The sequence below is a fragment of the Asparagus officinalis genome, chromosome 5, assembly GCF_001876935.1.
Source record: "Asparagus officinalis chromosome 5, Aspof.V1, whole genome shotgun sequence".
Taxonomy (NCBI): Eukaryota; Viridiplantae; Streptophyta; class Magnoliopsida; order Asparagales; family Asparagaceae; genus Asparagus; species Asparagus officinalis.
Genome location: NC_033798.1, coordinates 122857347 through 122872077, shown reverse-complemented (window position 1 = coordinate 122872077; position 14731 = coordinate 122857347). Strand labels below are relative to the sequence as shown.

The window sequence follows — 14731 nt, the reverse complement described above, 5'->3', positions numbered from 1 at the left end:
ACAATTGGTATCAGAGCACCGGGCTACGCTTGGGCTATTTTGGAGGAGTAGATCGCTATAGAAGTTCATCTAGGGCTTCGTTTGGTGATAAAGGTGGGATCTTTTCAGTAAAAATCCCGTCTTTTTCAGTTTGGATCTATTTCTCGTTTGTTTCCGCATTAGTTTGGTGGTGCTTTGAGATATATGGCTGAAAAAGATAAAAATGGGGAGGGTTCTTCTGGTGTGAAGGTCGTCCAAAGTTTGAATATACATTCTATGAAAATAGATGTGGAAAAGTTCAACGGCACAAATAATTTTGGACTTTGGCGATGCGAAGTCATGGATGCGCTAAATGCGCAAAATTTGGAAGATACATTGGAGTTGGACGGGAAACCGGCCGACATTGATGAAAAGGTTTGGAATAAAATGAATAGAACGGCGTGTGGTGTGATTAGGTCTTGCCTTACCCAAGACCTTAAATATGATGTGATGAATGAAACTTCGGCAAAGAAGATTTGGGAGGTCCTAGAGGGCAAATATTTGACGAAGAGCATCGAAAATCGTTTGCATTTGAAGAGGAGGCTTTATCGCTTCCAATTGAAGAAGGGGACATCCATTAGTGATCACATGAACCACTACACGAAGCTACTTGCAGATTTGGCGAATGTAGATGTCATTGTTGAAGACGAGGACAAGGCATTGTTGTTATTGAGTTCCTTGCCCGACGAGGAATATGAGACCTTCGTCCTCACTCTTATTAATGGGAAGGCATCTCTTTCGTATAGTGAGGTCACCGCAGCCCTTGTGAATTATCAACTTCGAAAGAAGGACAAGGAGACTTCCATCGAGCCAGTTGCGGGGGCATTGGTTGCAAGAGCTAAAGGTCCAAACTGTGGGAGAAGATCGCAGTCTAGAGGGGGGCATCCTGCAGTTGGTAGGAATCAGTGTGCCTTTTGTAGAGATGATGGACATTGGAAAGCCGAATGCCCAAAATTACAAGCCGTGAAGAATAAAGGGAAAGTTATTCAAGCTTCAGAGGTAAATGTTGCCAAGGCTAGTGGCGATGTTTCAGATTCAGATTCTTCAGGCTATTCGTGCCCAACTCTTCCCGTCAGTTGATGTTGCCGACTCCACCGAGTGGATGTTGGATTCTGGTGCTACGTACCACATATGCCCTAGAAGGGATTGGTTCTCCAGCTTTCAGGAGTTGGAAAGAGGGGATGCTGTTCTCATGGGTAATGATCACAGATGCCCTATTGGTGGTATTGGTACCGTTCGGATTCGGATGAGTGACGGGATGATCCGGGAGTTGGCTGATGTGAGGTTCGTTCCTCAACTGAGGAAGAACATCATTTCACTTGGGGTATTGGAGGCATCAGGCTATAGGGTGATCTTGGCGGATTCTCGCTTGAAGGTCACATCGGGGTCCATAATTGTGATGAAGGGAGTCAGGCGGAGTAACTTGTATTATCTACTTGGGAGCACGGTAGTTGATAGGGCGCTGACTACTTCTATGGCTAGACTGTGGCATTGTTTGGTGCTGGGATATATTGTTGGTTATACCGTGCACAGATTGTTGAGGAGTGCTATGACCTACAGATTAAAGTCCTGTGAGCACATTGGTATGAGCGAGAAGACTGAGGTATTGTTCAGCACTTCTATCCATCGATCGAGAGGTCTTATTGGAGGTGTTCAGTCAGGCATTGGGGGGCTTTCCGAGGAGGCATCATCGGGAGGTAATCGTGGGGCTTTCCGAGGAGGCATCATCGGGAGGTAATCGTTATTTTGTTTTCTATGTTGGGGATTGTACTAGGTATATTTGGGTTGCAACCAAGTCCCGTTGGTATAAAGCCCTAGTAGTCCGCAACAGTTGGAGGAGGCGTATGGGCAGAAAGGTTACCAGTCGTACTTGTTCTAGTAGGAGTCCTTTCTTGCATTGGTGCCGAGCTCATGGCAGTTTGAGACACTTCAGAGGAGAGGAGACAGTGGGGCGACGTGATGAGATGAAGGATTCAGTGAGCCGTTCTTTTCTGGAGGAGGACCGGTATTGGTTGTCGAGCAGTGGATCTGGTATTCAGGCTTCGACAGGTTTGGGTCATCTTATGAGGTTGCCGACTGCTGCGTATAGAGTTGTTAGATCTGGTGGAGCTGCTTCAGATTTTGGTTGGCGTCGGATATTGGGCTACCCAGCACTTGGTCACATCGCTGATGTGAGATTGGATCTGATTGCGCATTTGGGATTCAGGAGTTCATTCGGCTATCAGTGGGGAGCTTCTGAGTTTAGTCTGAGCAGGTTTGTCACTTTAGACTCTCGGCAGGTGGAGAGTATTGATCAGGTTAGAGGGATATCGCAGCGGGTGGAGGTTGATGCTACTCCACATTGGGTGGGGATTTCCCCACGTACTTCAGGTCATTCTGCATTGGTTAGGATTCCAGCTGAGGTGGCACAGCGTGGGAGTCATTTATTTATGGATGCAGATGATGAGGTGGTTGATTTGGATGCAGCTGGTGGATATGTTTTGGATACGACCATTGTTACATCTCAGGTGGAGGTATTGGACTGTTTTCAGTTTGGGGTCGTTGATGATGCTATCAGCCGCAGGTTGGATTGAGGGCCTTTGGAGGCCATTGGTGAACTACGTGAAGGCTTGATTCCTTGGGCAATAGGATACGTAGGCAGTCTTTATGATGCAGCCGATTTGATGAGCGACATCGACATTTGGGGTGAGTATTCGCACTCCCACTTGGGTCTCAGCAAGTGAGGCATTTGGTGTAGTCGGTGTAGGCTCAGTTGTTTGGTGAGTAGACACAGTTGGTTTGGGGTTGAGTGTTCGCACTCCCGTTTGGATCTCGACGTGTTGTGATTGGAGTCTGTTGTCATGAGTCCGTTGCCATGACGTACTGGATGCAACAGTTGAGGTATTGGTTTGATAGGTGTCGGCTCAGTTTGGTAGAATCTTCGCCGAGGTGGAGATTTGAAGAGATGGTGCTCAGGATCAGGTCTTCAGGCAAACGGTCGCCGTCGTCGCGGTCGACCGCACCGGTCGACCGTCGCTGCGGTTTTGAGTTGGGCTTGTTTTCTGACCCGCTTCGTTTTGGATTTGTATAAATACCCTTTGGGTGTTTTTTAGGGTAATGAGCAAGGACGAATTTGAGCAGATTGAGAGAGTTTTCTTTGGGCTTCTATTCTAGGAGCAATTAGAGAGATTGAGAGTTGATTGTTGAGGGTTTATGAGAGATTTGTAACCCTAGTTTGTTCCTCTTGATTTCTAATAGTGAAAACTCCCCCCTCCTTGCCCCGTGGATGTAGGCATCTTGCCGAACCACGTAAAACTGGTGTTTGATTGTTTGTGCTATTGATTTTGGTGTGTTGGTTTATCTTTTCTCGGCGATTGGTTTGGTTTCTCGAGGCACAACACTTTTCATTTTCAGGTAATTTCATTAATCCATCTGAATCTTGGAGGGATTTGCACAAACCCCCCCTGATTTTATAATTCATATAAACCCTCTGGACTTTTCTAACTTAAGTACCCTGAGTGCTGGAGGTTACTTTAAGTTCATGTTTTGATGACTTGTCAACAGCGTTTATTAGAATTTCTGATAGTTCATAGCGGTCTTCTATGATTTACAAAATTTTGAAATCTACCCTCATTTTCACCAATGCAAAAAATCTGCCCAAAAACTGGTTCAAGATCAGGAATCGGAGAATTGATAATTATAAGCATTCTCTCAGTCTGAGAGTTTTAATCCATATGATTTAAAATTATAGGCGGTCCAGTGATATCTGAGTAATAGTTATTACATTAGCATTACATCTATGTTGTCATTTGCCTGCAGGATGGTTCTGAGGTCTATTTCAGAGTCACGAAAAGTTTGAAACTCCGCGAATTCATGAATGTCTACTGTGAGCAGAAGGAAGAGGGTGGGGGACTGCTGCTCAGGTATAAATATAATACGCACTTTATAGTATATCTTCTACTCATAATATCATTTTTATGTAAATTCTATCCACTTGAAACTTATATTGAAATTTTCAGGCAGGATTGGAAAATGGCGATAGCCTTGACGCCATGTCCACAATGAATGGTGGCAGTTCAACTTAGACGACGTATAACTAATTTTCTAACAGAGTTCATCACCTTTGATTATAAGAGAGTACTACAAATGTTTTAGTCTGGCGTAAGTACTAATTGTCATATGATGATGCTTATGATTATTAACTCTATGTTGGATAGTATTATGTATGAGAGTTTGTTTTGATTGTTACTAATTTGTGTAGGTACATGGTTTATTGAGTGTTGCTGGAGAATCAGTGAGAAGGAAAAGTCAGAATCATTTCATTCCCTTAGAAATGCTCTACATTGTTAATTTGATTCTTTTCTATGAATATTTTCATGAAGAAAAAGAGCAAATGTATATACTAGATGGAAACTGACTTAAGAAAGTGTAAACTACACCAATCTTCAGGAGAATTCAGATTCTGCAATGAAATTCAACCCCCCCGCCCCCCCCCCCAAAAAAAAAACCAAGTAAAGCTTGTAAAATCTCACAAGATCCCCAATAACTATTAAAATTGCAGAAAACTCCCAACAATAAGTCTCTGCATTTTGCAGATAACTTCCATGACAGCGTTTTTCACATTTTGTGTTGGCAACACATTAACACAATCATATGGGTTATCTTCAAAATGCAAAACTTATTGAGGGTTTTCTGCAATTCCAATAGTTAATGGGGCTCTAGTTCGACTTTAGAAGTTACTGGGGGCTTACTGTAAAAAGCTGAAAGTTCTTGGGTTATTAGTGTAATTTACCCTCAAACAAACTCATCCACATAAAACAGGCAAGCGTACATAATCTTTAATAAACAAACAAACTCATCTTCATATAATCTACATCTCCTTAAGATGATCATAAGACATTAACAAAAGCCAAAGTGGAGGGGGGAGAGCATGCTTAATTTCAAGATGCAATTAAATTTGGATCTCATCCACTACAAAAAAAAAGTAACGATGCTCTAAATCAGGAGAGAGTCATACGCATTTGTTTGTTGAATGTGAGTTTGTATACTCAATTTGGAGATCTATACAGTTCAAATTAAAAATTGAGAAAGATTTTAAAATGGAGTATTTAAAGAAAGTTTGGATTAATTGGGTTGCTGGTGAGAATGTTGATTGCAAGATGGAAAGAGATGTTATTATTTGTTCTGTTATTTGGTGCATATGGCAGGAGCTTAATGATAGACTTTTTTCTAACAAGAAGAAGGGGTCTCTTGAGCTTTTGAGCAAGATTTTGACATTCTCAACCTTCTACTCGAGCGGCTAGGCTTCAAGAGAGAAGAAGAAAGAGGAATGAGCTATCTGGAGCTTTACAAGTTGCTGGAGCTGCAGGAAGAAAGAACAGGAGCATTTGGAAATTCTGTGATTCAGCTGGAATGATGATCTTTGGATGCAGTGTTTTAAATGATGTTTTGATGTTAAAAACTTTTGCTGAGTATGGAACTCACTACTATTTTAGTTTAGTAGTAGTAGATAAGTGTTTTGGGAAATTTAATACTTTGTGCAAAAGTGTGTTTTTGTTTGTTTTGTAAGTTCAGTTGGGATCTGAGTGCACATTTTTGGTTGGGGATGTGTAGGCCTGTCCATCCGGGCCGGGCCGGCCCGGCCCGGCCCGGAAATCCGGGCCCGGGCCGGGCAAAACCGGGACCCGGACCCGGGTACACCGGGCCGGGTCCGGGCCCGGGCCCGACCGGGCCGGGTTCCGGGCTGGCCCGGGTGATTTTCCTTTTTTTTTTATTTTTTTTATTTTTTTCCAGGTTCCGGGCTGGCCCGGGTGATTTTCCTTTTTTTTTTATTTTTTTTATTTTTTTCCAAAATTTTTTAATGTTATTTAACTTATAAATTATAAAAAAAAGACAAGAAAAATAACAAAAACAATAATTTTATTAATTACTTAAAATGACATAAATTACAAATAAGAAATGATAAAAACATATTCTTTATTAATAATTGATAAATCAGTTACAAATTACAAGTACAAATTTATTTTGGAATTAATCGCATCGAAGTCTTTCATCTTTCCTTTTAGGAGGACGTGCTTTCAGTTTTCAAAGCGACGGTAAAATTCTCAACAATTTGTGTGTTTTTTTTTTTTTTTTGAATTGTAGTAACCTGTTGAACTTCTTTTGCTTTCTAGGTCACCTTGACTCAGTCAAGCTAGATATTGGTTTTATTGTTGTAATTTAAAATCTAAGCCTTTCACACTAGTAGAAAAACGATCAACCTAGACGGAAATTTCCGTCTAGGTTGATTGCAAATCCGTCTAGATTAGGTCATCTAGACGGAATTCCGTCTAGTTTGAGTGGTTTATTTTGTTTCCGTCTAGATTGCTGCAAACTAGACGGAATTCCGTCTAGGTTGATCAATCTAGACGGAAGTCCACCTAGACGGAATAAAGAATTCCGTCTGGGTTGTCAACGCAGACGGAATTTCTGTCTGGGTTGTCAACCCAGACGGAAATTCCGTCTAGGTTGGTTTTTTACAACGAATTCCGTCTGGATTGTCAACCCAGACGGAATTCCGTCTGGATTGTCAACCCAGACGGAATTTCCGCCTAGTTTGATTCAAACTAGACGGAATTCCGTCTAGGTTGGTTTTTAACAACATAGACGGAAATTCCGTCTAGTTTGATTCAAACTAGACGGAATTCCGTCTAGATTGCCTTTTTACAGTGAAAAAAATTAATTACAATTTGTATTTCCCTGTACAATTACATTAATATTTGAATACATCCAGAAAATACTGTACACGCCACATTCAACTATCCAATCATAATCAAAATTCATAACAATTCCATTCAAAAACATCTATATAACCAAATCCAACACATTGTACAAATCCAACCATCCACTTCAAAATATACATCAATCAGTTCCGTCTAAAACACATCCAACAACATATATACTAACAATGCCAGTGACTAAGATATGATACACGACATGAATAAATGTAGTGTTATAACAAATAAAACTGTTTATTGCATTAAAAATAAAAAAACCTCATCCATCGTCGTCGGCGGGGGTATCTCTATCCCGATTACGAGAACGGGTGCTGCTCCCTCCAATATCTCCACTCTGAATGTTTAATTGAATAATCATTATGTGGTGTTTGATAACATATTAGATAAAAATAAATTTATAAATATAAGAAAAAATAAGGTACCTGAGCACTACTCTGTCTAGCGCCGGAATTATCGCCAATCGAGCTAATGATCCGTATGACACCACCATACGCGCTATAAGGAATAGCACCGCCTAAATATTGTATAACATACCCCATGAGATCGTCCATCGAGTTCGCCGTCAGCGCAACTCTAGTCATCTCATTAGTCACCTGAATATGCAGCTCCGGGTCAATTTTGTCAATCAAGAAGGCAGAGATACGTGCGACAAATGGCATAGCCTGGAAACTGCTTGTGGCTGCTCTCGTCGATGTAGATGGTGTGGAGGATGCTGTGGACGATCTGATGCTTATACCAGGTGAAGCTCCGACACCATGTAGAGGATATCTTCCTCTCCTATTATTAGGGAGAAATAAATATTAAACTTTGCTCTCAAATTCAATAATGGTAAACAAATATAAATAGTATGTAGTATTCAAATTGATTCGATTTTTCACCATCCTTACCTATTATGACCCATCAGGTTCTGTGTGAGATTGATGTTCTCCTCTGCAGAAAGCATGTGAGGGTCTGGCTCGGTTTGTTCCTCCTCCTGCGAAATGTAGACAGATGCAGCCTCCTTGGATGCGTTCTCAAATCCCTCCTAAAGCACAAATTTATGGTTAATTCAAGATAATGACTATATTATTTGTGTTCTCGTTTCCTCGTAATGTTAACAAAATAGAATTAATAATACTACTCAAGATATGTATAAATCTCACCACTAACTCGAGATTTTTTGTGATCTTATCCCGATTCCTCTCATCACCCCTATATTGTTCACGAAAAGTACCATATGCCGCTCTGGCCCTCAAGTGTATCGGCATTAATGATTTCCCCTGTCATATTATAAATTATGAGATTTCATAATCATACTAAACATTAAGATCTTTTAAATCTTTAAATGACATATACCGTATCTTGACAATAAACATCCTCCAGATTGGCGTAGGAGTGTGAGCCCAAGTGATGGTCATGCAGCTTCTTTCTTCTATTTTCTGACCCCTTCGTGGATTTATTCTTTAAAAAAAATTCTGTAAATATAAAATGAAATAATATCTTAAAATTATAAACTAAATTTCATGAAACTAACCTTAGCGGCATCGCTGTCCCAATACATGAGGAGAGCCGTGAAATGAATCTCGTCAACTCGGCGGCCCGGCCGGGCCCGGGCCGAGCCCGGGCCAGCGGGTAAAATGGACAGCCCTAGGGATGTGCACATTATATGTAACAACCAGTTTATGTTAATTTAACTGGCTGGATTACTGTTATGGTAATCCATCTTTTTTGTCAAAAAAAAAGTAGCAGAGAGACCACTATTTTAAATTCCAACCGTTGATTATCTGCGGCCCGGCCGGGCCCGGGCCGAGCCCGGGCCAGCGGGTAAAATGGACAGCCCTAGGGATGTGCACATTATATGTAACAACCAGTTTATGTTAATTTAACTGGCTGGATTACTGTTATGGTAATCCATCTTTTTTGTCAAAAAAAAAGTAGCAGAGAGACCACTATTTTAAATTCCAACCGTTGATTATCTAACGGGTGATTGTAGTACATTCTAAATCTAACACTCACGGTACCCGTGTTTAGCACTTATTCCAAAATTACACTCAAAGATAAAATCATAAACTAAATAGTCAATGGTTATGATTAAGTAATAGTCTCTCCACTATTTTTTTTTAGTAGACAGGATCTGAATCCGATGTCATTATGCATATATAGAAAGATAAGTAAAAGATCAATTGTTCTCCCATAAAGACAAAGAAATGCCAGAAAATACAAGAGAGGGCCTCTGGGATAAGCCAACTTTAAACCATTGGATGATCAGAATCTTTTAGATATTAATCTTAAATGTCTTCAAGTTAAGATCATAATACCTACTATTGTTCATACATAATTTTCTGCTAATAGATAGTGTAATGCCATAATACAACAATAAGTTTTGATTCTCTGTTTATCAGTAAGCTACTTCTGGTTGGCAGAGACATAAATGCAGTTTAAAATGTGCAAAGCATAGCTCTGCTATTTATACTGAACACTTGCCAATAAGAGAGAATGAACTTTCCTAATAAGGATGAAAGTAAAGTAGTCAAGACTGAGCTTCAGTCTATTATTATTCACTAGATTTTCAACTGCCCCCTCCTTACAAATCCCATTAATTAATAATAGGAGAAAGAAGTGCAAAGAGAGAGAGGGGGGGAGAGAGGGAGAGAGAGAGAGAGAGAGAGAGAGAGAGAGAGGATGAGCACTCCAAGCTTCAGTGAACACAGCAAGACCACAGGAAGAACACACCAGTTCAACAAAAGAATAAAGCCTGATGCTGAACTCATCAATATCTCAGTTTGGGGCCAGGTTTCTACTCTAACCCTTTTCTTTTTTCTTAGTTTTGAGTTGGATTCAGGCTCAAATAACCATTTAATACAGTGATCATGTCATGAGCACACAAGCTAAAATTTTACATTAAGTTGACATTTTGCAAAGTTTTATTTATTTTGTTAACATGTCCTTTGATATTTCTGTTAAGGTAACGGATAAGAAAGGAATTGTCATGTCTTAGAGATTTACGTTGAAATCTTGCTAGAGATCTAGTTGTTTGGGAGTTCCTTTTTTTTATCTTTTTTTTTTCTCAGAGGGGTTATATCACTAGTAGCTGAAATTGTTATATTTTTTGTCTACCAATTTGTTTGACATATCATCAAGAGCATTGCAGGCAATGCCTTCCCAATATTTGACCCTTAAATCTTTCATAATTCGAATGAGTTTCTCAAATCATCGGAATTGCTATCTAGTCCCCCAGTTTTATATGTTGTTTCAAAATTAGTCCCTCAAATCGTTGAAATTGTTATTAGGTTGCCCAATTTCATAAGTTGCTTCAAATTGATTCCTCCCTCTGATTGCTGCTTGTAATCTTGATTGAAGGAAGTAATTACAAAATATCTTAAGAACAGGGGGGCCTAATGGCAATTTTAATGATGTGAGGGACTAGTTTTAAACTAAAATAAGAATTAGGGGACTAAAGAGCAATTTCAATGATTTTTGGGACTAATTTCAGAATATTAAAGATCTAAGGAATAGTATTAAAAAAAATCCCCTAGATTTTATAGCATTGTAGGGCCGCAAGAGGGGTAGTAAACAATTACACTAACACCCACAAGATCAATACAAGACAACCAATCTTCAAGACCCAAGTTATATCTGATAATTTTCACCAAGCATTATGAAATAGGCAGAGAAATAGAAGCATGCAAACAACACACGATTTATACGTGGAAAACCTCTTCAATGTGAAGAGTAAAAACCACGGGACTGGAGGAGTACACCACTTCTTCTCTTATTATGATAAGTTGAGGGTAAAAGAAACCCAAATCAGTCTCACAAAGTTTCACAACCCACCAACAGGAACATACATAAGAGATTCATTATTTGAGGAACAAAAGTGAGAAATATCACCAAAACACAGAGGTTCTGTCCATCTGCAATACTCGACGATCCGGAGCTCACATCGACGATCCAACCGTTCAGATTGAAGCCCTATGTGTCCCCAACAAGCTGACCAAGTTTCAGCAAAATCGGACCATGATTGCACCTTGATCGGACGACTTGATGAAGACTGGTCCTGAGAATCCGAACAGTGGCAGCCTCTCTCAAACCCTCTGATTTTCTCTCTTTTTCTTCTGCGTGGAAGATGATCAGTCCCCAACAGCCCTCTTCTGACTTATTGGGATACAGCTGGCCCTCTCTCAAAGCTTCTCCAAGAAGCTACAAACCTTACTCATAGAATGGGCCACAACAAATAAGTAAGTTTTGGGCTTGCAAATTAATATTTGCCACAAAGTGGGCTGGACCCACAACAATAGCCATGTCCTGGCCAAAATTTCTTTGACGGGTAAAACAATTCCTTGAACAGCTATCTGTGAGAAAGAGTTCATTTACAAGTAAACAAACTCAAAGGATGTATATTAATAGAAGAACCATGTTGAGCCAAAAATTTGACAAAAGGCAAAACATATAGCTTTCACTACTTCTTTCTGATGCAGGAGCATGCGAATTTAACCGACAGCCCAATTTCATGATAATATATGTATGGATAGTCTCCATGTATCAGATACACAAGACACAAACCACTAATTTTGAAAATGCTAGTTTAGACTTTTAAATGTCATTTATGAGAATTCCGATAGTTCAGGGGGTCTAATATAATTCTGAAAGTTCAGATACCTATAAATTCTGCGAGGTTTTGTGAATTGTGACGTCCATTTACTAGATTTTGGAAGTTAGCATTTTATATATGTTCTCATTTGCCAGGATGGTTCTGAGGTCTGTTTCAGAATGAAGAAATCTACGAAACTCCACAAACTCATGGCTGTCTACTATCAGCAGAAGGAAATCCAGATCAATACGCTCAGGTTTCTTCATGAAGGCCGACCCGTTAGGGGATGGGATACTGTTGCTAAGGTATAATATGTGACATTGTGGATGATCCGCTCCGTTGAACTTGATCCATATATTCTAAAACCCTAACACACCAAGTTTGGGGTGAACCCGTCGTCGTTTGACTCTTCATCCACTCATATCAATTTTAACGGTTTTGAATGAATAGAACTTTTCACATGGCTCGATAGAGGATCAAACGACGACGGATTCACCCCAAACTTGGTGTGTTGAGGTTTTAGAATATGTAGATCAAGTTCAACGGAGCGGATCATCCATAATATCGCTCAATCATGTGATTTTAGAGGCGTCATAGGAGGAAATCCCCTCCTATGATAAGGATACCCATTAATCTCCTTTTTTAATGTAAACATTCTGATCTTAGATTATGTATATTGAATTTTGCAGGCAGGATTGGAAGACGGCGATAGGCTCGATGCCATGTCGAGCATGGATGGTGGTGGTTCAATTTTGAAGACAAGCAAATGATTTTCTAGCAGAATGCTAGTGCTACAAGTGTTTTAGTTTGTTGTTAAATCATGGTTTCTTGAAGTTTCAGTATTTGTGGGTCAATTGGAGTTGGCCAATAGTAACACTTAAATGACTATGAACTCTATTTTGGGTAGTTTTGTGTCTGGGAGTATCTTCTTCTGTTTTTACTAATTTGTGTATGTGAGAAGTTACTTATGAACTCTATTTTGGGTAGTGCTCATTTGATTCGATTACAAATGCTCTACATTGTTAATTTCATTATTTTCTATGAATAATTAAAGAGCACATCTATGTAGACAGAAAAAAATGGATCAAAAAAAAATCAAATGAAACAACTTGCTTTTTTATCTCTTTCTTTTTCTGTTTCATCTGAGAGGAAGCCTTTTATTTTTCTTTTTTTCCCCCTAACTTGTGTAAAAACAGCATGTACAGAAGTATAATTTCGCCATCAATCGTGAGAACCGAGAGCAAAACACACAAATGAAGTTAAAACAGGCAAGCACACATCTCATAACAAACAAAGGGTTAATTGTAGATAGACCCTCTGTAGTCTCTACTATCACCCATTGTAGATAGATCTCCTGTAGTTCTATTGTTGTAGACAGACCCCCTCAGTGGTACTTTTTTAACTCCTCAGGAGTTCTATTTGCCGAAAAAGAAAAAAAAAATTCTCTTTTCCCAAGGGTAAAAGAGTCAAAAATTCACTCATGGGTTACTCGCAGTGACAGCTGCATGGTATCCAGAAATGTGCAACAGTGCAGCGGTCTATCTGCAATTAACCCTAAATCAAATTCCCCAGATCATATGATTCCTCACTCATGAGACATTTGACAAAGCCAAAGAAAAGAAATCATGCTTAATTTCAAAATGCAATAATAGCATATATAGAAAGATAAATTAAGATCAAATTGCTTGTCCTTCCATAAATACAAGGAAATGCCGGAATTAGAAGAGAAGGATCCGGCATAAGCAGCTTTAAGTCATCTAAATTATATCAGTTTCTTCCTACCAATTACATTACAAAATGGAGGAGCTCAAATTCATTAGAGCGAGCTTCAACTCATATACTAAGTAGGGGGGAAGAATCTGTTGAGATTAAATGGAAGCGTATAGAACTCCTCGTTCCTGTTGTCTCCTCTGAACGTTCGGAATTTTACCCACCAAGGCATGCCCCTGTCCTTTTTCGACTTCTCCACATCCAAAGTGTTGTCCAAAAATACACCAACGATTAGTCCAACAGTTGGCGGCGACATAAATATGGTATTTAGAAATGAGTTGAACTGCAAGAAACAAAATCATTGTTATGTAAGTTTCAACTTCCAACATTATTACAGGAGACTAAAAACTTTGGCAGTGAAAAAATATCTTCCTATTATTCTTTAATACCAATATATGCAACAAACTAAGATAAGCTTCCTGTCTTGATCATGGACCTGAGCCATGAAACCACTAATCATCAATTTTTTTTTTTTTTGCAGAATTAACTTGGATGGGCAACAAAATTTTAGTTTGCTTGATGTTCTACCTTATCAATTTAAATAGTTTGTTAAGCTTACTGAAGAACCATCCCTCTTTTGCTATAAATAAATTAGCTAATAACAAATCCAAGCAATATGAGAATGTTTTATATATATAATGAGAATATATATATATATATATATATATGATGATGATGTAAGTGACTAACCCATCCTGCGCGTGTATTTACAGGGCCATGACCAGAAGTACTGAAAGTGTCACTGAAATATTGAGGAATAGATATCCCAAGGAACAGCGAGAGTCCGGTGATCATGAGATTTCTCATCGAGTTCATATTTGTGAACTGAAGAAACGAGATCCCAACAGATGCTACCAAAAAGATAACAGCAAAAGATAAGAACAACATTACACATGAGCTATTTGTGAACTGAAGAATTGAGATCCCTACAGATGTTGCAAAAAGAAAACATAACAAAGGAAAAGAAGGTGAATTGCATAAACTCCCTCCATCTATACCTTCAGGTGCACTAAACACCCTCAAGCCATTTAGTAGTACATAGGCCACCTAAATTCGTAAGGAAGAGAGGCATCGCAATTATCTTTCTAAAAATATCATTTCATGGATGTTGAGTACTAGTAAATGAGTTGTTTTGGGGTGTTTTTTTATTTTTTATTTTTTTGGTTTTGGGAGGGGGGTGTTGGGGGTGTTAGCGTTAATCAAGGTAGAGATGACAGGGTTATGTGCAATTTACCGAAGAAAAAATTATAACAAAATTACACATGAATATTGAAATGATGACACCCCTTACCAACAAGACCGAAAAGCACACAGTACAATGCAGCAAATATCGGGAAAGGAATTGATGCAAACAAAGCTCCAAATTTCCCTGTAATAACAGAGAAAATCATATCAAATAGCTAACAAAGTAAAATATGCAATGTGCAGAGAAAAAGAAGGGGAGAAACCTAGAATAGAAAAGAATATCATGAACCCTGCTGATATCTGAACAACTCTACGGCTGCCAACTCGAGTTAGACCAAGAAGCCCCACGTTCTCCCTTAAATTTTATAGCACCCACTGTCATGGTCAATTCCACTGTCATCTAGAAAAAAGATATCATCTTTACAAAATGCAA

At 39.2% G+C, this 14731-nt stretch overlaps 2 protein-coding genes across 3 annotated transcripts in view; one reads left to right on the top strand and one right to left on the bottom strand.

The window, feature by feature from the left end:
• On the top strand, positions 8953–12327 carry LOC109841063 (small ubiquitin-related modifier 1-like). Of its 2 annotated transcripts, none has more exons than XM_020409927.1 (3): positions 8953–9545; positions 11522–11648; positions 12033–12327. In XM_020409927.1, the coding sequence occupies exons 1-3, from the start codon at positions 9511–9513 to the stop codon at positions 12111–12113; spliced, it is 243 nt and encodes an 80-aa protein (XP_020265516.1). In that variant the 5' UTR covers positions 8953–9510; the 3' UTR covers positions 12114–12327. The 2 variants fall into 2 exon arrangements, with proteins under 2 accessions (XP_020265516.1, XP_020265515.1); XM_020409926.1 differs by having other exon boundaries at positions 9251–9545; positions 11499–11648.
• Positions 12981–14731, bottom strand: part of LOC109841064 (nucleobase-ascorbate transporter 1) — a 9591-nt gene continuing 7840 nt past the window's right edge. Inside the window, exons 10-14 of the mRNA XM_020409928.1 lie at positions 14730–14731; positions 14562–14653; positions 14405–14482; positions 13804–13964; positions 12981–13396 (exon numbers count right to left, since the gene is read on the bottom strand). The exon at positions 14730–14731 is cut by the window's right edge and continues 75 nt beyond it. Of these exons, the coding sequence (XP_020265517.1) occupies positions 13184–13396; positions 13804–13964; positions 14405–14482; positions 14562–14653; positions 14730–14731 (546 nt within the window). The 3' untranslated portion in view covers positions 12981–13183. The remainder of the gene's footprint in view (positions 13397–13803; positions 13965–14404; positions 14483–14561; positions 14654–14729) is intronic.

Excerpts from the sequence above, each read along its gene's own strand:
- LOC109841063 (XM_020409926.1), top strand. The coding sequence starts at position 9,435 with ATGAGCACTCCAAGCTTCAGTGAACACAGCAAGACCACAGGAAGAACA. Across the intron at positions 9,546-11,498 it reads ATATCTCAGTTTGGGGCCAG|GATGGTTCTGAGGTCTGTTT; the intron begins GTTTCTACTCTA and ends CTCATTTGCCAG. Across the intron at positions 11,649-12,032 it reads GATGGGATACTGTTGCTAAG|GCAGGATTGGAAGACGGCGA; the intron begins GTATAATATGTG and ends TGAATTTTGCAG.